Source organism: Lucilia sericata, unplaced genomic scaffold (genome assembly GCF_015586225.1).
Source record: "Lucilia sericata isolate MDLA Ls3-8-SP2 unplaced genomic scaffold, ASM1558622v1 Contig001349F_arrow, whole genome shotgun sequence".
Classification (NCBI taxonomy): Eukaryota; Metazoa; Arthropoda; class Insecta; order Diptera; family Calliphoridae; genus Lucilia; species Lucilia sericata.
Window position 1 is genome coordinate 79,543 of NW_023995293.1, and position 24,277 is coordinate 103,819.

Genomic DNA, 24,277 nt, shown 5'->3' on the forward strand with positions numbered 1-24,277 from the left:
TTTGACTATAGGATTTTATTTGTTTGCTGATGGTGTCTTCAATTTAATGGTGTAAGAATAATGATGATGATGATGTTGTTATTTGTTTTTCTGCAAAAATCTTTTTTTTTTAGCCTGGCGGCTGGTCGAGAGATCATCAAGATATTCGTGGGTGGTGTTCTTGTTCTTTTCTTCTTTTTGTTGCAGATTTCATTTTTTGTTTCAATTATTTTTTATCTCTTACATGAATGACCAATAAAATATTTCTACAATTTTCACCACAGATTTAATGTTGGCATTTTTTTTCGTGTTGGATACACAAGAGTGTTTGGATAAAAATGTCTTGTTTACTTATTATTTCTGATATGTTCTGATTTCGAATGAGTTTTGTATGTAAACATCTGAATTGTATATAATATACAAGTATTCAGATGTTTTGTATTTTGTTTAAAATTTTATTTTTGAAAAAAATTAAATTTTTGCATTAAATCTAAACCACATTTAAGAAAAAATTCTGAAATAAAAAACATCATTAAAATAGTTATTTTGTTTTCGGTGAATATAATTTGTTTGAAGATTTTTTTTGTTTATTTTAGATTGTATTGTAGGAAAATCGGAAATTTGTGAAAAGATACAGGGTGTTTAGGTTTTTGTGAAAATGAAATTTTTAATGAAAAATAAGAATTTTAGAAAAAACATTGGACTTATTAGTACAAAATTAACATTCTGAAGACTAGACTATAGTCTAGTCTATAGTCCAGACTATAGACTAGACTTTAGACTAGACTATAGACTAGACTATATACTAGACTATAGAATAGACTATAGACTAGACTATAGACTAGACTATAGACTAGACTATAGACTAGACTATAGACTAGACTATAGACTAGACTATAGACTAGACTATAGACTAGACTATAGACTAGACTATAGACTAGACTGTAGACGAGAATATAGACTAGACTATAGACTAGACTATAGACGAGAATATAGACTAGACTAGACTAGACTAGACTAGACTATAGAGACTAGACTATAGACTAGACTATAGACTAGACTATAGACTAGACTATAGACTAGACTATAGACTAGACTATAGACTAGACTATAGACTAGAACTTTAGACTAGACTATAGACTAGACTATAGTAGACTATAGACTATAGACTAGACTAGACTAGACTAGAACTATAGACTAGACTATAGACTAGACTATAGACTAGACTATAGACTAGACTATAGACTAGACTATAGACTAGACTATAGACTAGACTATAGACTAGACTATAGACTAGACTATAGACCTAGATATAGACTAGACTATAGACTAGACTATAGACTAGACTATGACTAGACCTAGACTAGACTAGACTAGATAGCTAGACTATAGACTAGACTATAGACTAGACTATAGGACTAGACTATAGACTAGACTATAGACTAGACTATAGACTAGACTATAGACTAGACTATAGACTAGACTATAGGACTAGACTATAGACTATAGACTAGACTATAGACTAGACTATAGACTAGACTATAGACTAGACTATAGAATAGACTATAGACTAGAACTATAGACTAGACTATAGACTAGACTATAGACTAGACTATAGACTAGACTATAGACTAGACTATAGACTAGACTATAGACTAGACTATAGACTAGACTATAGGACTAGACTATAGACTAGACTATAGACTAGACTATAGACTAGACTATAGACTAGACTATAGACTTAGACTATAGACTACTAACTAGACTAGACTATAGACTAGACTACAAACTAGACTACAAACTAGACTACAACTAGACTAGACTAGACTAGACTATAGACTAGACTATAGACTAGACTATAGACTAGACTATAGACTAGACTATAGACTAGACTATAGACTAGACTATAGACTAGACTATAGACTAGACTATAGACTAGACTATAGACTAGACTATAGACTAGACTAGACTAGACCTATAGACTAGACTAGACTAGACTTAGACTAGACTATAGACTAGACTATAGACTAGACTATAGACTAGACTATAGACTAGACTATAGACTAGACTATAGACTAGACTATAGACTAGACTATAGACTAGACTATAGACTAGACTAGACTAGACTATAGACTAGACTATAGACTAGACTATAGACTAGACTATAGACTAGACTATAGACTAGACTATAGACTAGACTATAGACTAGACTATAGACTAGACTATAGACTAGACTATAGACTAGACTATAGACTAGACTATAGACTAGACTATAGACTAGACTATAGACTAGACTATAGACTAGACTATAGACTAGACTATAGACTAGACTATAGACTAGACTATAGACTAGACTATAGACTAGACTATAGACTAGACTATAGACTAGACTATAGACTAGACTATAGACTAGACTATAGACTAGACTATAGACTAGACTATAGACTAGACTATAGACTAGACTATAGACTAGACTATAGACTAGGACTATAGACTAGACTATAGACTAGACTATAGACTAGACTATAGACTAGACTATAGACTAGATTATAGACTAGACTATAGACTAGACTATAGACTATAGACTATATTATAGACTAGACTATAGACTAGACTATGGACTAGACTATAGACTAGACTATAGACTAGACTATAGACTAGACTATAGACTAGACTATAGACTAAACTATAGACTAGAAAATATACTAGACTAATGACTATACTATATAATCTAGTACAGGAATCCCATATTTTAATAGACTAGACTATAGACTACACTATAAACTAAACTATAGACTACACTACAAAGTAGAATATAATATTCCACGAGACTATAGATTATAACTAGACTATAGACTAAACTATAGACTAGAAAATATACTAGACTAATCACTATACTATATAATGTAGTACAGGAATCCCATATTTTTAATATCCTACAAAGTCGTGGTACTATTTTAACATATTTCTACACCCTGTGCCTTCAAATGGGCAGTGTTCTCCTGACCCGCACCATAGCACTGCTGCTGCTCCACATGACTAAACATTATGCGAGTAATAACATTTGTTTTTTCCTTCACGCCACCGGATACATTCAAATCCCCATTAAAATACAAATTTTATTGTGTAAATAAATACACAAAACTACATACAAATGTACATATTTTTTCATAGATTTTTTTTTTGCAGCAAGAAATTAAAAATGAAAATCAGACAAATTATTCAAAATACAAGAAAAAAATTAAAAACAAAATTTTCAAAGAATAAATAAAAAATAATATACACTTACCATTTTCTATACTATCAATACATACAAATACTCACCACAGCCAACACATATACAGACACACTTGTAACTCATACATTCACATCCCTACTCCTACATCTAAACACTTGAATACAAATGTAAATAAATTTGTTTCAGATGCTGTTTATTTGAATATTTCACTTGATTTTTTCGTTTTCAAAACTCACCATTACTCACTGGTTTAAAATATTTTTTTTTGCAAATTATTTTCAGTATGAATACGGTCGTGTAACGGTTATAATCCCGCAAGCTTATCCCAAAGACGCCGGAGTTTATGTATTGACAGCTAAAAATTTAGCTGGTGAAGCTTATAGTTCGTGCAACGTAAACGTTAAAGGACGTCTGCCTAACGAGACATCCGATTCGGAAATGGCTTCCGATATGGATGTAGAACCCATCAAACCCTCTGTACAATTGGCCTTGAAAGATGTTTCGATATTCGAGGGCAAACCAGTGCGTTTGGACTGTGTTATTGTGGGCCAACCGGAGCCCGAGGTGATTTGGTATCATAACGATAGACCCGTGAAAGAATCGGCCGATGTACAGTTGCTGTTTCAGGGTGACAAGTGTTCGTTGATCATACAAGAAGTGTATCAAGAAGATGGTGGCAACTATAAGGTAGTGGCCATCAATTCGGCTGGTGAAGCCTCTAGTAGTTGTGAGCTGAAAGTGACCCCCTTGAATATAGCCGAACCGGCCACTAGGGCCCAATCGGAAAGACAATCGTTGGTCAAAGAATTGGAACCTAAATTTGAGAAATTCCTTAGTGATGTTTTGGTCGATGAAGGTGAAACTGTAGAAATGGAAGTAATGACTAGTGGTGATAAGCCCATGACAGCCAAATGGTTTTTAACCAATAAGGAATTAACCAACACCGATCGTTTCCTAATCGAATCCAATCCCAATGGTGGAGTCTTCAAATTAACCATCAAAAATGTTAACAACGATGACAAAGGAGTTTATACCGTGAAAGTGTGCAATAGTGCTGGTGAAGCTAAATGTTTCTCCCACTTGATTGTAAAGTCGGTGAATGCTCCCGAGAGCCAACGTACGCAACAAGTGGAGATTGTAGAACAAAAGACCTGTCCCGAGTTCAAGGAATTGTTCTCCGACAAAACTGCCAATTTGGAGGATTTGGTGAAATTCGAGTGTATTGTTAAAGGTAAACCCACTCCAAAGGTACATTGGTATTTCAATGATCAACCAGTGCATGGTCATAATTTCCTGGTTTCCACTAGTGGTGAACGGGAAGTTTTGACCATTCAAAAGGTAGGTCCCGATACCGTAGGCAAAGTAAGTTGTGTAGCTGAAAACGATGTGGGCAAGGCAACTTGTGTAGCATTTTTGGGTTTGGTCGGCTCTGGCCTAGAATGTATGCCGGCCCAGAGTAACATGCAAACCATGACTCAAGAACACAACACCGATTCGTCACGTGTCACCATTAAGAAGCAAACATACACAACCACTTCCACCTCACAAGTCAGTTCGTATGAGGGCAATATGCCTCAAACCGAAATTCACCATTCATCGGCTCATATCGATCAGTCATTGAAACAATTGGGTGCTCAACGTCCCGAAATTATGGAGTCACATCATTATCAGGAATTACACAAATCAAAAGATATGTCTTCACCGCATGTCCAACAGAAATCATTTGTACTTGTCCAATCGGCCGCGAATGGCTCCACTGCCTCAAACGCCATTGTACCCAGTTCGCCCACTCGTACACGTCGTGAAATTGCGCCTCGTTTTACTACCCCTCTAACTGGTAAGATTGTTGACCAGGGTGCTGATGTTAGTATGGAAGCCATTTATGACGGTTTTCCATCACCCGAAATTAAGGTCGAGAAAAATGGTGCCCAACTCTTTGACACTGATCGTTTAAAGATTGGCAATAAGTGTAATCGTGTTACCATCGATCTAAAAGAGGTTAATGTTGGCGATGCGGGTCGTTATGCTGTCACCGCCAGCAATACCATGGGTCAATCGACCAGTACAGCCGATTTAGTAGTCAAGAGTAAGTAGATTTTTTCTTTCATATGATTTATTTAAAAATTGCTTGTTTCGAATGTTAACAAAAGTGCAAATCAGACGCGTCGTGCAAGATGAACATTTGTTAAGTATGATATATGTATGTATGAGTGTAGCATTTTGCATTTTCAGTATGAGTTCATTGTCTAGAGATTTTGTTAAATCATTAATGTTTTGATCAGAATTTAATAGCTGATGTTCATAAGGGTGAAACTGTTTGCAAAACTGTGAACAAAATGAAAATACTGTGTATATTTAGTTCTGGTTTGTCCAATATTTGGGATAGAGTCGATAAATTAGCAAGGATATGTTTAGATCATATGAATGTGGATCATAAGGAGCTAAATTGGAATCAAAGTTATAGAAACGCTTAAGAATCGGTCGACAAACAAGAGATTTATAGAACATAAACTACACCATAATGCTAGACTATAGACTAGACTACTCACTAGACTATAGACTAGACTATAGACAAGACTATAGACTAGACTATAGACTAGACTATAGACTAGACTATAGACAAGACTATAGACTAGACTATAGACTAGACTATAGACTAGACTATAGACTAGACTATAGACTAGACTATAGACTAGACTATAGACTAGACTATAGACTAGACTATAGACTAGACTATAGACTAGACTATAGACTAGACTATAGACTAGACTAAAGACTATAGACTAGACTATAGACAAGAACTATAGACAAGACTATAGACTAGACTATAGACTAGACTATAGACCTAGACTATAGACTAGACTATAGACTAGACTATAGACTAGACTATAGACTAGACTATAGACTAGACTATAGACTAGACTATAGACTAGACTATAGACTAGACTATAGACTAGACTATAGACTAGACTATAGGACTAGACTATAGACTAGACTATAGACTAGACTATAGACTAGACTATAGACTAGACTATAGACTAGACTATAGACTAGACTATAGACTAGACTATAGACTAGACTATAGACTAGACTATAGACTAGACTATAGACTAGACTATAGACTAGACTATAGACTAGACTATAGACTAGACTATAGACTAGACTATAGACTAGACTATAGACTAGACTATAGACTAGACTATAGACTAGACTATAGACTAGACTATAGACTAGACTATAGACTAGACTATAGACTAGACTATAGACTAGACTATAGACTAGAACTATAGACTAGATATTAGACTAGACTATAGACTAGACTATAGACTAGACTATAGACTAGACTATAGACTAGACTATAGACTAGACTATAGACTAGACTATAGACTAGACTATAGACTAGACTATAGACTAGACTATAGACTAGACTATAGACTAGACTATAGACTAGACTATAGACTAGACTATAGACTAGACTATAGACTAGACTATAGACTAGACTATAGACTAGACTATAGACTAGACTATAGACTAGACTATAGACTAGACTAAGACTAGACTATAGACTAGACTATAGACTAGACTAGACTATAGACTAGACTATCGACCTAGACTATAGACAGACTATAGACTAGACTATAGACTAGACTATAGATAGACTATAGACTAGACTATAGACTAGACTATAGACTAGACTATAGACTAGGACTATAGACTAGACTATAGACTAGACTATAGACTAGACTATAGACTAGACTATAGACTAGACTATAAGACTAGGACTATAGACTAGACTATAGACTAGACTAAGACTATAGACTAGACTATAGAGTAGACTAGACTATAGACTAGACTATAGACTAGACTATAGACTAGACTATAGAAGACCTTAGACTAGACTATAGACTAGACTATAGACTAGACTATCGACTAGGACTATAGACAGACTAAGACAGACTATAGACTAGACTATAGACTAGACTATAGACTAGACTATAGACTAGACATGACTAGACTATAGACCTAGACTATAGACTAGACTATAGACAGACTATAGACTAGACTATAGACTAGACTAGAGACTAGACTATAGACTAGACTATAGATAGACTATAGACTAGACTATAGACTAGACTATAGACTAGACTATAGACTAGACTATAGACTAGACTATAGACTAGACTATAGACGAGACTATAGACTAGACTATAGACTAGAATATAGACTAGACTATAGACTAGACTATAGACTAGACATAGACTAGACTATAGACTAGACTATAGACTAGACTATAGACTAGACTAGACTATAGACTAGACTATAGACTAGACTATACCATAGATTAGACTATAGACTAGACTATAGACTGTAACGATTCTGTCATAAGGTGGTTTGTTTATGAGAACGATGCTACCTAATATTACGGCCGTGCTCGTCGGTGTGGGGGTGAGGTGTGTTCTCATATCAATAAAAAAATACTATAAATGAATCAATTACATAGACTTTACTTTAGGTAGCTACTTAAATAAATGATCCACAAAGACAAGAGATGAAGAAGATGCGGTAAAGGTATTAGTGTAGCTGTTGATGATATTTGCTACACTCTTCCAAAGCCCTCCCTCCATGCTGACAAATATTAGAGTTGATTGTCAGCCCAATAAAAATAAAAAAAAATTAACTAAATCAACCTAACCCATACCCTTGATTTAACTTTTCATGATAATAAAAAAAATTTATGATTTCATATTGAATATTATAATTATATATTGTAATATTTATTAAAATTAAATTATGATAATAATTAAGTAAAGTTGAAGTTAAATGAATTAGTTTACTTAAATTTTATTATCATAATTTAATTTTAATAAATATTACAATATATAATTATAATATAGTCTAGGCTATAGATTAGACTATAGACTAGACTATAGATTAGACTATAGACTAGACTATAGATTAGACTATAGACTAGATTATAGATTAGACTATAGACTAGACTATAGATTAGACTAGACTATAGACTAGACTATAGACCAGACTATAGATCAGACTATAGACTAGACTAGACTTTAGACTAGACTATAGACCAGACTATAGGCTACACCATAGACTATAGAGTGCAGTTTGTCTCTTTACATTATTCTAAAATATGTGAGACACGTGGCCACTTTAAATGTTGTTCTTCTCTGATCTCTATAAATCTAAACAAATTTCAAAGTAGTTTTACAAAAAAAGCGTATAATCAAATTTTGATCGCATATATCATAGAAATGCATAAAATTAAATGTCAAAAAATATTTACAATTGTGTAGTACAATGATCGCATGCAATGGTATTACAAAATAATGTAACATTTGTAAGAAAGAAAAAAAATTAAATGAAAATTTTTGGCAAACATTTTCATAAATATAAACAAAAATTAAAATTCGAAAACTTTTAAAATGTTTAAAATGCTATTCTAGTTTATGTGTTATTTATTTAATTTTTTTTTTTATAAAACTTGTCGATATATTCTTTATACAAAATGAAAATGACAATGATGATGATCGTGATTATCGTACTGTATTTTTTTTTAATGATGATGATGATGTTTTTGAAGGCATGTGTCCCTGACCAAGTGAATTCAAAGTTGATTTTTTTAAGAAAAAAAAGAAAAACAAATTTAATTTTAAAAATACTTTTTAAACAAAAAATCAATAAATGGAATATTAAGATGAAAATTAATTGACATTTAAACAAGAAAAAGCAATTGAAAGGAAATTTTAGAATTATGTAGAGAGGGATCTAAGGGGTTTGCGTTTTTGAAAAATATTTTTAGAAAAAATAAGAAATTATTTTAAGATTAACTTCTTATTATGATGTCATGTTAATTTCATTAACAAATATTTTCTTATGGGTTCAAAAGTTTCCATATTCCTCCCCTTTTGCAAACGATCCTGTTGAAATAATGTGTTACTGGAGCATGATGCTTTAGGTGGGCGTAGTTTTATTTAAAATTTAATTGAATATAATATTTTTTTATTCAGTTCAAATGTTTATTTTGGCAATTACAATACAAAAATATTTAATTGTTTATGTGTGTGCGTAATTTTCTTTTTTTATATTAAAATGTATAGGTGTTGTTTGATATGTGTTTTTTTTTCTTAATTTACTGGAAATTCAAATTAAAATAATTTTTGCTAATTATTTTTAGAAATTGTTATTAAAAATCTTATATGATTTATTTATTTATTTTTGCTAGAAAGAGAAAGTGTAATAAATAATTGTCTGTTAATTATACTTTTTGCACGTAATTTATAGACTCAAATAAACATGATCAATATTCATATATACATATGTATATATAGTATAAGTATAAACTGCTACATAGAGTGTATCCTAAATTATCTTCAAATACAGATGTTACCCAGATGTGTAATAAATATTTCACTTTAGACGGATTTGTGAAAATAAATTTTCTATTTGAATTCTTTTGAATGACAGTTTGTTTATGTTTTGCATATATTGCATTTAAGGTTTATTTCGACAGATTTGCGACCCGCTTTTTTTAAGCAATTGAACTGGATATTTCCTAGTGTCAAGTTTTTGACATTAATGTATACATCGATATGAATGATTGTTACTTGAAAGCAAACACATTTTTTTGGTAGTTGGGAATTGAAAGTGACTTCCTTGAATGTAGTCGAAGAGGTCTTTTAGGGTCCGACTGGGGTCGATTAAGTATTAATAAGTGTAGACAACCCCATGGCAGTAAAAAAATTACACAGATTAAATACAGGCTCAGGCTTTCTCAGGTTTGCAAGATATCGGGTCATAAAGATTAAAAAACCCGTTTTTATATACATATATACTTGACTACAGAAAAGACTATAGACTATGGACTAGACTATAGACTAAACAATAGACTAGACGATAGACTATAATATAGACTAGACTAGGACCAGACTATAGACTAGACTATAGACTAGACTATAGACTAGACTATAGACTAGACTATAGACTAGACTATTGACTAGACTATAGACTAGACTATAGACTAGACTATAGACTAGACTATAGACTAGACTATAGACTAGACTATAGACTAGACTATAGACTAGACTATAGACTAGACTATAGACTAGACTATAGACTAGACTATAGACTAGACTATAGACTAGACTATAGACTAGACTATAGACTAGACTATAGACTAGACTATAGACTAGACTATAGACTAGATTATAGACTAGATTATAGACTAGACTATAGACTAGACTATAGACTAGACTATAGACTAGACTATAGACTAGACTATAGACTAGACTATAGACTAGACTATAGACTAGACCATAGACTGGACTATAGACTAGACCTATAGACTAGACTATAGACTAGACTATAGACTAGACTATAGACTAGACTATAGACTAGACTATAGACTAGACTATAGACTAGACTATAGACTAGACTATAGACTAGACTATAGACTAGACTATAGACTAGACTATAGACTAGACTATAGACTAGACTATAGACTAGACTATAGACTAGACTATAGACTAGACTATAGACTAGACTATAGACTAGACTATAGACTAGACTATAGACTAGATATAGGACTAGACTATAGACTAGACTATAGACTAGACTATAGACTAGACTATAGACTAGACTATAGACTAGACTATAGACTAGACTATAGAACTAGACTATAGACTAGACTATAGACTAGACTATAGACTAGACTATAGACTAGACTATAGACTAGACTATAGACTAGACTATAGACTAGACTATAGACTAGACTATAGACTAGACTATAGACTAGACTATAGACTAGACTATAGACTAGACTATAGACTAGACTATAGACTAGACTATAGACTAGACTATAGACTAGACTATAGACTAGACTATAGACTAGACTATAGACTAGACTATAGACTAGACTATAGACTAGACTATAGACTAGACTATAGACTAGACTATAGACTAGACTATAGACTAGACTATAGACTAGACTATAGACTAGACTATAGACTAGACTATAGACTAGACTATAGACTAGACTATAGACTAGACTATAGACTAGACTATAGACTAGATTATAGGCTAGACTATAGACTAGACTATAGGCTAGACTATAGACTAGACTATAGACTAGACTATAGACTAGACTATAGGCTAGACTATAGACTAGACTAAAGATTAGACTATAGACTAGATTATAGACTAGACTATAGACTAGACTATAGACTAGACTATAGACTAGACTAAAGACTAGACTAAAGATTATAGACTAGACTATAGACTAGATTATAGACTAGACTATAGACTAGACTAAAGGCTAGACTATAGACAGGACTATCTACTAGATTCTCACAAAAAAATTTTTTTTTTGTGAAATTTACCGAAAAATTTTATTGAACAATTTTATTATTAATTTTAGTTCCATAACTCGCCTTACGAAACTAAACGCTTTCGCTTTTAAACAATTATTATTTAAAACTAGAGAGCTATTTTCCAACCCTTGCGCCTAATTGAAACGAAAAAATTATAAATCCCCAAACTAACCGTCAATATTTTGCCATTACAGAAACCATCTTCCCGCCCGTCTTCGGCAGACGTCTGCAAGCTCAAGTAGTTAAAAAGGGTGAAAAAATAATAATGGAAGTAGAGGTGACGGGTTTGCCCGAACCCACAGTGGTTTGGATGAAAGATGAAAAACCTTTGAATGAATCGGGTCTGTCACAACATAGACTACTAACACAAGGCAATACGCATAAATTGATCATCGAAAAGGGTAAGTAGGCAGGAACTTTTGAATTGAAAGATTTCTTAAATTTATTTTATTTATGATTAGGACAAGTTAGCGATTCGGGCAAATACATGGTTAAGGCCACCAATGCGGGCGGCGAAGCCAAAAGTATTGCCGATTGCGCTGTCTTGGAGCCCACACCGGAACGTATGCAAGAAGTGGTGAAGACCATTGTCTATGAGACGCCCAGTGAATTTAAATCTGAAGTAAGTTTGCATGTGAATATTAGAAAATGAGATATCATTACAAGACAGATTGATTGGTTTTAAAGACATTTTTAAATTTATTATATTTTTTTATTTATTTATTTAATTATTTATTTATTACCCTTTTTTATCCCCTTTTTTTATGAAATATCCCAATTTTTTATTTGATAAATGCATTTGTATTTATTTTTTATGAATTTATTTTATTTTTATATTTATGATATTTTATTTATATTTTATTTAATTTTTTTTAATAATTATTTTAAAATTGTAATGATTTTTTATATATTTTACTTGAATACATTTTTTTAAATTAAACTTTATTTTGTACAACTTTTTCTTTATTTTCATAAATTCTTTTTGAAAAAAAAACCACGCGCCTTCTTGTTCAATTATGACAAAAAAACTCTACAATTTTTGAACTTTAAACAAAATGCAAAATTAAACGCTTAAATTATTTATTTGAAAAAAAAAAAAATATATATATATTTAAATAATTTGGGGAATTGCCTTAATAAATATTTAATGGAATTATTTAATGCCTCATCTTTGTTTTTTCAATGCTTCCATCTTTGTTTGAAAACAATTCAAATTTCATTCCTACATTCCAAAAAAATATATATATAAAATGTGATTGTATTGTGATTGTCCTTGTACTACCAATACTACAACTGTCATCTCCAAAATAACCAACAAAAATATTACAATTACAACAACTTACTACTACTCCAACAACACTTTATAGACGCTTGCCAAAGAACCACAGTCGTTCGAAACCCAACAATCTGAAATAACCACCTCCAACGATTTGCATGGCTTATCTGAGTCAAAGATCATAACTGAGCATCGTTGCACTACCGAGGCAACCATGCGTCTAGAACACAAATCCGCCTACTTAGATTTGCCCGAATTACAACAACGTACTAGCAACAACAACACCACTTCAACAGTTCCCACACAAAACGAGATTAAAACTATACCAACAACAACAACAGCAACTAGCACCAACCAATACACTACTACCAACATCCCCATTAACCAGGATGTAACTGATTTCAGTCATCAGTTGGAACAATTAAAATCACTTTCATCCAATTTTGAAAATATGCAGACCAAGATTGGTTATACACAAACCCCACCACCAGTACCACCTAAACCTTATCCACCAGTAACTGCCACTATAGTACCGCCCGTTAATGAAAGCTACAACACCAGCTTCATGAACTCAACCTCAACCAGCAGCGAAAAGAAATCCTCTTCCTTTGAGTATTTCAAAAAAATCGATGAGGTTATTAAGGAAACACCCAAAGAGGAACAAAAGTTTGACCACAAACCCTTAAAGGTGGAAACAAAGAAACCTTCCTTCAATTTGGCAGAAGATTTGAAAAATTTGAATCTGATACCGGGTTCGCCACCCGAAATTTGTTTCATAGCCGATGGCTCTAAACCCAACAAACCCTCTTTAAATGATAAAATACAAAAACTAGAAGAAAGACAATTGAGCGGTAAAGAGCCTCCTCATGGTGGTATCTCTATATTTCCACCTCAGACACCCACTAAGGCTGCCAACACAGCTCCTACATTTGCTCCCAATATGCCTTTGGCTTCGGAGACCTATAGTCATGATACTACTCTAACGAAATCGGTAAAGGTGGAATATGGCCAACCGATCATGAGACCTGCTGCCACTTTACCCACACCAGCCCAACAATTTACACGTTCGCCTTCTCCAAAACCCTCTGCAGAGGGTTTGGCTATGTCTAAACTCTGGACTCCCAATCATGTAAGTGGTTATGAAAGTTGCACCAGTGAGTTAGAACAATATAATGATACGAAATCCCAAAAGCATGAAATTAAAGAGATAAAAATACAAAAATTACCCACACCCACGCAAGAGCTAAGTGCTCCCTTCCTAGTCAAGCAGGTAACACAATCGATACCCATACCCCAAGCACCCAGAAGTAAAACACCCATTGATGGTGTCGAACTAAAACCAGGAACTCCACCAGAAATTTGTTTTGCTGGACAACCAGAACAAAGGCGTCAATCTCTAGTCGAAACTATGGAAAGAACCCTAGAACAAAATCTCATACAAGGAGGACCCTCTAGGGTTTTACCACATTCAGTGCCCACCATAACACCTCAAAGCACGAAAGCCCACTACAAACCTCCACCACCCGTGGTACCTCCTAAACTGCAAACACCTCGTGGTGAATACTATGAAAGTGATTATGAAAGCGATCGTTGGAAGTATAGTGGCAGTGAATCGGATGAAAATACATTGCGTCCCGCTTTGAAACCCCATCAGGGTGCTTTCAAAACCAATGGTTATGCTGCCGATACTGAAGAAATATCCAGTTTTTCTAAAATGGAATCTTCCATGATGGAAAAGAAATCCTATTATGAAAGTTCCTCCACTTCAAATGCTACGGGTCCTGGTCTCGAGCAGCAACCCCCAGCCCAACTTTACTTTAGCTCCTCGAATGCCAGCCATCATAATGGTCCCGATAAACAGGAATCATTTGCTTCGCAAGAAAATAAATATCATCATGAGGATAAGGTTCGCTTAAAAAGAATAACTAAAAAAATTTTGAATAAAAAAATCAATTCAAAATTCCTTGTCCTTTTAAATGTCTGCAATTAATTCTGTAAAGTAGCACTAAAAACCTTATTATCGTATCGTAGTGTCGTATTTGTGTTCGAAAAAATTTTTTTGGAAGTCGTTAGCAAATCAAAGCTTTTTGTTTATTTATCTTTAACTTGTATCTAATTGTATAGTTTGTTCACTTTTGAAATGTTTTATAAAAAAAAAAGCTCGTAATTGTTAAATTTTTCGAATCAAACATTTGTCAGTTACGAGTGTTTAGTTAACCATCGCTATGTTGATGTTGTTGTTAAAAAGCTGTGTTGAAATTTTCATTTGAAATTTAATTCTGCCACGTTCCTGTAAATTAGCACTAATCCTTTCATTTATTCATTTCATAGAGCATTTTTTTATTAATCTTTCAATTTGCCCACTTACTCATTTATTTCTAAAGTATGCATTTTAGTTAATAATATGTAAAATTGTTCAAATTAGTTTTTAAGTTTTTGTTGTTCTGTTTTATATGTTAAAGTTTAAATTAAGGTTCTAGAGTTGCAAGCTATAAAGACCTTACATTATCGATTACACGATTATCAGGCTCCGATCGAATAATTCAAAAAGACACCTTTATTATTTAGATTATTTAGAATAGAACTGAACTAGTACTGAACTAGTACTGAACTAGAACTAAACTAGAACTGAACTAGAACTGAACTAGAACTGAACTAGAACTGAACTAGAACTGAACTAGAACTGAACTAGAACTGAACTAGAACTGAACTAGAACTGAACTAGAACTGAACTAGAACTGAACTAGAACTGAACTAGAACTGAACTAGAACTGAACTAGAACTCAACTAGAACTGAACTAGAACTGAACTAGAACTGAACTAGAACTGAACTAGAACTGAACTAGAACTGAATTAGAACTGAATTAGAACTGAACTAGAACTGAACTAGAACTGAACTAGAACTGAACTAGAACTGAACTAGAACTGAACTAGAACTGAACTAGAACTGAACTAGAACTGAACTAGAACTGAACTAGAACTGAACTAGAACTGAACTAGAACTGAGCTAGAACTGAACTAGAACTGAACTAGAACTGAACTAGAACTGAACTAGAACTGCACTAGAACTGAACTAGAACTGAACTAGAACTGAACTAGAACTAGAACTGAACTAGAACTGAACTAGAACTGAACTAGAGCTGAACTAGAACTGAACTAGAACTGAACTAGAACTGAACTAGAACTGAACTAGAACTGAACTAGAACTGAACTAGAACTGAACTAGAACTGAACTAGAACTGAACTAGAACTGAATTAGAACTGAATTAGAACTGAACTAGAACTGAACTAGAACTGAACTAGAACTGAACTAGAACTGAACTAGAACTGAACTAGAACTGAACTAGAACTGAACTAGAACTGAACTAGAACTGAACTAGAACTGAACTAGAACTGAACTAGAACTGAACTAGAACTGAACTAGAACTGAGCTAGAACTGAACTAGAACTGAACTAGAACTGAACTAGAACTGAACTAGAACTGAACTAGAACTGAACTAGAACTGAACTAGAACTGATCTAGAACTGATCTAGAACTGAACTAGAACTGAACTAGAACTGAACTAGAACTGAACTAGAACTGAACTAGAACTGAACTAGAACTGAACTAGAACTAAACTAGAATTGAACTAGAACTGAACTAGAACTGAACTGAACTAGAACTCAACTAGAACTGAACTAGAACTGAACTAGAACTGAAGTAGAACTGAACTAGAACTGAACTAGAACTGAACTAGAACTGAACTAGAAGAAGAACTGAACTAGAACTGAACAAGAACTCAACTAGAGCTGCACTAGAAGTGAACTAGAAGTGAAAATAGAAGCTTAGTAGTTGTTAAAAATCCCATAAATCTTTTTATTAAATACAATTTTGAATTTATTTCTTTGCCCCTAAATCATTAATAGTAGTATCCGATAATATCCTATGTAGCAATAAGTAGAGAGTTAGTTCTTTAAAATCTAAATTTTGCAAAAGAATTTTTCAGCTCATAGCTCATAGAAAAAACGCTTAATTTTGAACTCTAAAACTTTGTACCAGGCATGTATGTTTAAGTTCTATTAAAAAATACTTATGTTAAATTTAATCCTAAATGTTAAACACTTGTTCTTAAGCCACTAATTTTATAACAAAAGCCATTGTTCGTATGTTCTTTGAAAAAAGATATCCATTAAAATTTCTTCCACTAATTAAAATTTATTGCTTTCCTTCCCTTAGGATTATAAGGTTACATCGATGACCAAAAATATTGCCTACAATATGTCGTCGTCATCCACGACTGGACCCAAATTCCAGTCGACACCTATTAAAGCACCAGTAGCACCTAGTCCTATACCAGTGCAACGTAAGACACCAGCAGAATTCAGTGACTATAGCAGTGAAATTGATGAACGCTTCCGTTCTGTGTCACGCAATTGTGAGTCAGAGAGTGAAATTAAGGGCTATCGTGTAGTATTTCCACCTACACCAGTACCCAAGACGAATGGTCACAAATCGCCTGTAGTGGTGGTAACACCCTCACCCATGGAATTTGAGTCCGTGGCACCAAAACCCAAGTTTGAACCCATTAGACAAGAGCAAACAAGGCATGAGGTTAAAACCGAAACTAGTAAGCAATTTTATAGCTCTAAACAGCAACAACAACAGCAGCAAACCCAGCAAGTTTTCAAGCCTAAACCAGTAGCTGCTAAGTTCTTGGCTGCCGCCCAACAGCAACAAACACCTCCACCACCACAGCCTCAATTTAGGCCACAGCCCCAATATCAGCAACCTGCACCTAGTGCCCAACCTACCATGTATTACAATGCCATAGCTGGAACTCCTTTGCATATGGCCAAAATGGCTACTGAAACCAAGAATGTTATGCAAATGAAAGAGTCCTCCGAGACCTGTCAACGTGTGGTGAATATGCAACAAACCAAACGCGTTATACACTTCGATTCCCAAAAGGAAGAGTCTTCCTCACACATGCACAGCTATGGTCAGCAGCCTCAGCAGCAGCAGCCAGCCCAATTGGAACCTTTCCCTTATAGTCCCACACCATCACCACGCTGTACCCCAGCTCGTCAACGTGTACCACCACCTCCAACGCCCACAAAGTTCGTACCCGGTGACTTTAGAGAATCTGATTATGATAGTGAAATTGAGAGTGCTAAAATTGCACCCCTCTGGACTCCCATGGGTGAACAGGGTCCTCTACGTTTTCGTCATGTAGAACCACCACGTCCTGGTCGTTCCTGCAGTCTGCCACGTTCCTATGAACGAGTACTCTCACCCATGGAATTTGATCGTGGTCCTGAAATGCCCTCCAAAATTCAGGTAGATGTTAATGCTTTGCGCCAACAACGTGGCAGTAGTGTCAATCCTCGCACCCAATCTCTTAGTCGCCACTCGTCTATGCGCTCCAATCAACAGAACTATCAATCCACTCTGTACGAACAAGAGCAACAACAAAACTTTTCTCGTGATGATATGAATCTCAAAGTGGGTTCTCCACCCCGTTACGGTTATATACAATCTCAGGCCGAGGAGCAGGCTAAGACTATGAGTTCCACTTTTATGCAAAAGTCACACAAGTTTGTCGAAGATGTTCAAGAAGATCTACACAAGATGAGCAAAACGACTCTGGTTAATGGATCCTCCACCGAGCCACGCGTTATTACACACAGTTTTAGACCCGGTTTTAAGAGAGCACCCAGTGAGGGTGACAACAAGCCTCAGGCCTATCGTGATGAGTCCAGAGTTTCACAATACGGTAAGTTTGAAATAAAAAATAAAAAATAAAAAGTTTTGAGTAAAATCAGAGGTCTCATAGTTAACTAAAACTGTGTTGTCTTCATTTCAAGACCCTTAATGGTCAAAATTTTTATTTTTTGTTTAAAAATTTCCTTAGTTTGCTTGTTTTTAGTTTCTTTTTTATTCCAAATATCTCTTAATTTAACCCATTAGTTTGCTTTAGTTTCCTTAACTTAAGTTTTAATTTTAAGTTTATCTTTCTTAATTCAATGTCTACCTTTGTCCTTTTCCCCCCGATTTTTTATGTTAAAACCAGGTACGAAATGTGTTGATCCCAATACCGGTTTAATTTACTTTAAATATGATTTCGGTTATGAATTCGGTATATTATTCCCCGGCGAGGGTCACAAATTTGTGGCCAACAAATGGAATAGCTCGCAGTCATCATTACCCCCGACTACCTCGCAACAGTTAAAACAAACGGGTCGTAAGTCACCTTATCCCCTACCAGGTGGCCGTGATTTAGTTATACCCGTTCGTCATGAACGTTCCACAACCTCAACACCGACCCCTTTATATAGCTCACAGTCGGGTAGCGGTGGCTATTATTCAGATACAGAAACCACCAAACACACTAGAGGTCCTTCGTATAAGATGACCTCACCGAATGTTTCTTCTTCTTTTGCCATGAATAGACTTAAGAAACGTTATAGTCTACCCAATACCCAGGTGATCGATATCAATATCGATCGTCTTCATTCAAATGGTTCGCTACATAATTTACATCGTTTACCTTATCCAGGTGCGAAATGATTTGAAAGTGTCTTCGTTTTTTTTTTTTTGTTGTAATGTTTGTAAAATTTAATGTTGTAATTTGATGTTGTGTTTTAAATAATTCTAGTTTTTTTTATGTTTCTTTCCAAGGTTTGATCAAGCTTGACTTTGAAGCTTTCATTGAAATAATTTCATTTGTTTAATAAAATATTAAAAAAAGTATAAATAGTGGATCATATGAAGCTTTCAGCTCCCTTCTTCTACTCCTGTTTAATATCTATTCAAAAGCTTTCGAATTTCTGAAAATGCTTTCACTTAGTTTCATCATAAATTTTTACTGTCCCCTTCAGTCATCATCGATCAAATAATATCATTAAAAGTTTGGAAGTTCATTTTAATATCAGTCTTTGGCAACATGTTGCTTCTTTAAGCCGATTTGAAACAAAGTTTTAGACACAGAATTTTTTTAAATACAAAGTTTTATATAGGAAAAAGTGTTGTACACAAAGTTTTCTATTGAAAAATGTGTTATACACTAAATTTTCATTAGAAAAATGTATTATAGACAAAAAAAATTCTTTAGAAAAAGTGTTATACACAAAAGTTTCTATAGAAAAAAGTGTTATTCAAAACATTTTTTTAGAAAAAGTGTTATACACAAAATTTTCTATAGAAAAAAGTGTTATATACAAAATTTTCTATAGCAAAAAGTGTTATACACAAAATCTTTTACTAGAAAAAGTGTTATACACAAAATTTTCCATAGAGACAAGTAATATACACCAATTTTTCTATAGAAAAAAGTGTTATAAAAAAAGTTTTAAATACAAAAATTTTCTATAGAGATTTTCCAAATATTTTTTATAAAAAATGTTTTATACACAAATTTTTCTATAGAAAAAACTGTTATACAAAAAATTTTTTATAGAAAAAGTGTTATACACAAAATTTTCCATAGAGACAAGTAATATACACCAATTTTTCTATAGAAAAAAGTGTTATAAAAAAGTTTTAAATACAAAAATTTTCTATAGAGATTTTCCAAATATTTTTTATAAAAAATGTTTTATACACAAATTTTTCTATTCTATAGAATGTTATACAAAAAATTTTTTATAGAAAAAGTGTTATACACAAAATTTTCTATAGAATAAAGTGTTGTACACAAAATTTTCTATATAAAAAAGTGCTTTACACAAAATTTTCTATAGAAAAAAAGTGTTATACACAAAATTTTCTATAGAAAATGTGTGATACACAAACTGTTCTATAGCAAAAAGTGTTATACACAAAATTTTATATAGAGAAAAGTGGTATACACAAAATTATCTATAGAGAAAAGTGTTATACACAAAACTTTTTATAGAAAATATCGTTATATACAAAATTTTCTATGAAAAAAAAACTTATTGTAGAAAAAAAGTGTTATACACAAAATATTTTCTATAGAAAAAAGTGTTATACATAAAAATTTCCATAGAAAATAATGTTATACAAAATATTTTCTATAAAAAAAATTTTTATACACAAATTTTTCTATAGAAAAAAGTGTTATACACAAAATTTTCTATATAAAAAAGTATTATACACAAAATTTTCTATAGAAAAAGTGTTATACACAAAATTTTCTGTAGAAAAAAGTAAGATTTTCTATAGAAAAAAAGTGTTATACACAAAATTTTCTGTAGAAAAAAGTGTTATACACAAAATTTTCTATAGAAAACGTGTGATACAAAATTTTCTATAGAAAAAGTGTTATACACAAAACTTTTTATAGAAAATATTGTAGAAAAAAGTGTTATACAAAAAATATTTTCTATAAAAAAGTGTTATACATAAAAATTTCTATAGAAAATAATGTTATACAAAATATTTTCTATAAAAAAAAGTTTTAAACACAAATTTTCCTATAAAAAATCTGTTATACACAAAATTTTCTATAGAAAAAAGTGTAATACACAAATTTTTCTATATAAAAATACTGTTATACTCTAACTTTTCTATAAGAAATACAGTACTTCTTTTAAGAAAACATTTAAAAAAATATGTTCCGATCACCTTGAAACAAATTGACAGACAGTCGTCATGAATCAACTAAAATTTCAGATTGTTAAAACTAATTTTATGTTTTTTGTCACAAAATAAAAATTTGCTCAATTTCAAGACTTTTGTGATTTTTTACGAAATATTTAAAAAAAAATTTTTGAAAAATTAAATTTGTTAATGAATTTATGCAAGATAATAGAAAAAAATTATCTTTCATTACTAAATTTGTGTGCGTGTTTTTTGTAACATATCTTTAGGCCGTATTAAAATTATAAAAATATTAGCATAATTTTAGGCAACAATAAAAATTTAAACATAAATCTAAAATTATTTAGGAACGTAAAATTTAAAACAAATCCCATTAACCGTTTGTAAATGACATCAATAACATCTTCTTAAGCTAAATCAAAGGCATTATGACAAACATTTGAAAAATTTGCATGATTTACTGTTGTTGTTTAAAAAAATTATTAAATCTAGTTAATAAGTTTATAAATTAAGAAAAAAATAACTTAGAAAAAAACAAATAAATGTTGCATGTTTAAGTGTTTTAAAAAAAAGTGTTTATAATGACAAAATGCCTGCTTTCATAAAACTATTAAAAGGTTAAAAAATTATGTATTTGCAACATAATTTGAATACCTTTAATGTTTAAAGAAAAAAACAATAATCTGCTTGCTGCTCGCTGTAAGTGTTTGTGTTTTTGTTAAATAATTTTTCAAACTTATTTGTGTTAAAAATTATGTCATTAATATTACGAAATTATCGCAGCAGATCTACCACAAGATGTACCAGTTAATGCACATTTAAATCGCGATGATTATCCCCAAAAACCACCCATGTTTATAACGGTAAGTTTGATAGTCAATAACACTAATCAAAGGAAAATTGTTAAAATATAATTGAAACCCCACAGCCTCTTAAGGATAGAGCGGTGGTAGCTGGTCAACAGGCCCGTTTCGAATGCATTGTCCAGTGTCATCCTCAGCCCCAGGTTATGTGGAATAAGAACGGTTACGATTTGGAAAGTAGTAATAAACATATTTTAGAGTATAGAAATGGCGTATGTCGTCTAACTATACCACAAGCATATCCAGGTAAGATTTTTCTAAAATTTCCACTTTCTGAGGGTTTTAATCACAAATTATGTTTTTGTTTTACATTTTCTTTAGATGATGCTGGTACTTACTCTTGTTGTGCTTCAAATCCCTTGGGCACTGCTACCACTACCGGGTCTCTAGAAGTAACTGGCAAATATAATGCTGGTCAACGTTTTTAAGAAAAAAAAAACATATACAAGTTTTCATTTTCTTGCTTTAAGTTAGAATTATTGTTAAATTTAAATTATTACTCGCCGAAATGTTGGTTAAAAGGGACATTTTTGTTAACAAAACTAAAATGTTGAGAAACAATGAAAAAAACTATATAGAATAACTTTCTTACGAATATTATTACAACAAATAATGCAGGAGCTTTAAGCTTTGTAATTCAAGGAAAATGTTTCTAAACAAAAATTATATGCAACATGTTGTAAATCTCATGTTTCTTTTAAAATGTTGCAAACAAAACTTTGTAAAAAGCTAAAAAACTATTGATGCAGTGTAGAAAACATTTCAATCTAATATTCATTTTTACTTCAACAATAGTGAATTATAGTTTTTTTTCATTAGCAACATGTTGCTACAGTTCTGATTGAGGACAAATAGCTATTGTAATATGTTGCTATAAGTTGCAAAAGTCAGGTTTACAGGCAAGTAAAACTAAATTTTGTTAAAGAAAGTTTCTGATAAAGATTTGCCAAATAAACTCAATTAGTCTAGTCATCAACATGTTGCTGATAAGTTTGTGTAGAGTAATGTAAACATGTTGCTTAAATCGGTATAGCCAACAACATATAGGACATTGACATTAGTAGTTGAAACACAAAACCTGTTAGAAATTATATAAAAATCATCAATATTAGTCTATCACACTCAAGTGCAACATTGTTTCTCAACATTGTATCTCCTTAATCATATGTCACCCTTTAAACCAATAATTTTTAAAACATTTTTTTTTCTAACCCCCATAAATGTTTCTAGTGTTTTCTTCTCTCTTTTCTTTTAATTTAAATTTTTATTTAATTGTTTATTATTTCCAAAACAATTTAACCATTTAACCTTAATATTATACTATAACCCCCAGTCGTGCAATTTTGTTCTATTATATTTATAACTATCAAACGAATCTTAGGTCCCTTTAATATTTTTGGACTTAACTAAAGAAAAGTAAAAAACGAACATTTTAAAATGTTTTATTAATGCTTTATAAATCAATATTATTTAATGAAAACCAAACCAAAAAACAACAACGATGTTCATTAATTTTAATCATTATTCTATTATAGTATTACTTGTGTTTTTAACTAAAAATTAAAAATATTTCATTCTTTATTATATATTTTATTTAATTTCTTGTGCATTATTTTCAAATAAAGGTATTCAAACGATATTATTTATTAATTTTTGTTTTTTGTTCAAAGGGATTTTTTTTCTAAACTTTCTACATTTATAATATCTTTACGGACGTAGACGTAATATCTATTTACTGCACATTGCGTATACGTCACATACATATGTATGTATGTTAGACCGACTCATCCTGTATGAAAAACGTTTTTGTTTTGTGCTATTGTTCCCCTCTCAAAATTGTATGTATATATAATACACTTTTTCAAACAATTAGTAATAATCTAGATAGAGGGGGAGGAAAGGTTCGACCATAGTAATCCCTACACCAATTACTATCATATTTTAAATATGCATCATTTGTTGCAATAAAGCATATATCTTAAATTTTACCTTAAT

General features: G+C 32.2%; 1 protein-coding gene across 1 annotated transcript in view; it reads left to right on the top strand.

Annotated features, from left to right (window-relative positions):
- The window catches only part of LOC119611054, a 100,184-nt gene extending 76,263 nt beyond the window's left edge, over window positions 1–23,921 (top strand). The window contains 9 exon segments of the mRNA XM_037966510.1: window positions 3,500–5,303; window positions 11,796–12,002; window positions 12,063–12,223; window positions 12,969–14,783; window positions 17,094–18,630; window positions 18,928–19,413; window positions 22,203–22,282; window positions 22,348–22,528; window positions 22,604–23,921. Coding sequence (XP_037822438.1) covers window positions 3,500–5,303; window positions 11,796–12,002; window positions 12,063–12,223; window positions 12,969–14,783; window positions 17,094–18,630; window positions 18,928–19,413; window positions 22,203–22,282; window positions 22,348–22,528; window positions 22,604–22,710 — 6,378 coding nt within the window. The 3' untranslated portion in view covers window positions 22,711–23,921.
- Window positions 23,922–24,277: the final 356 nt, after the last annotated feature.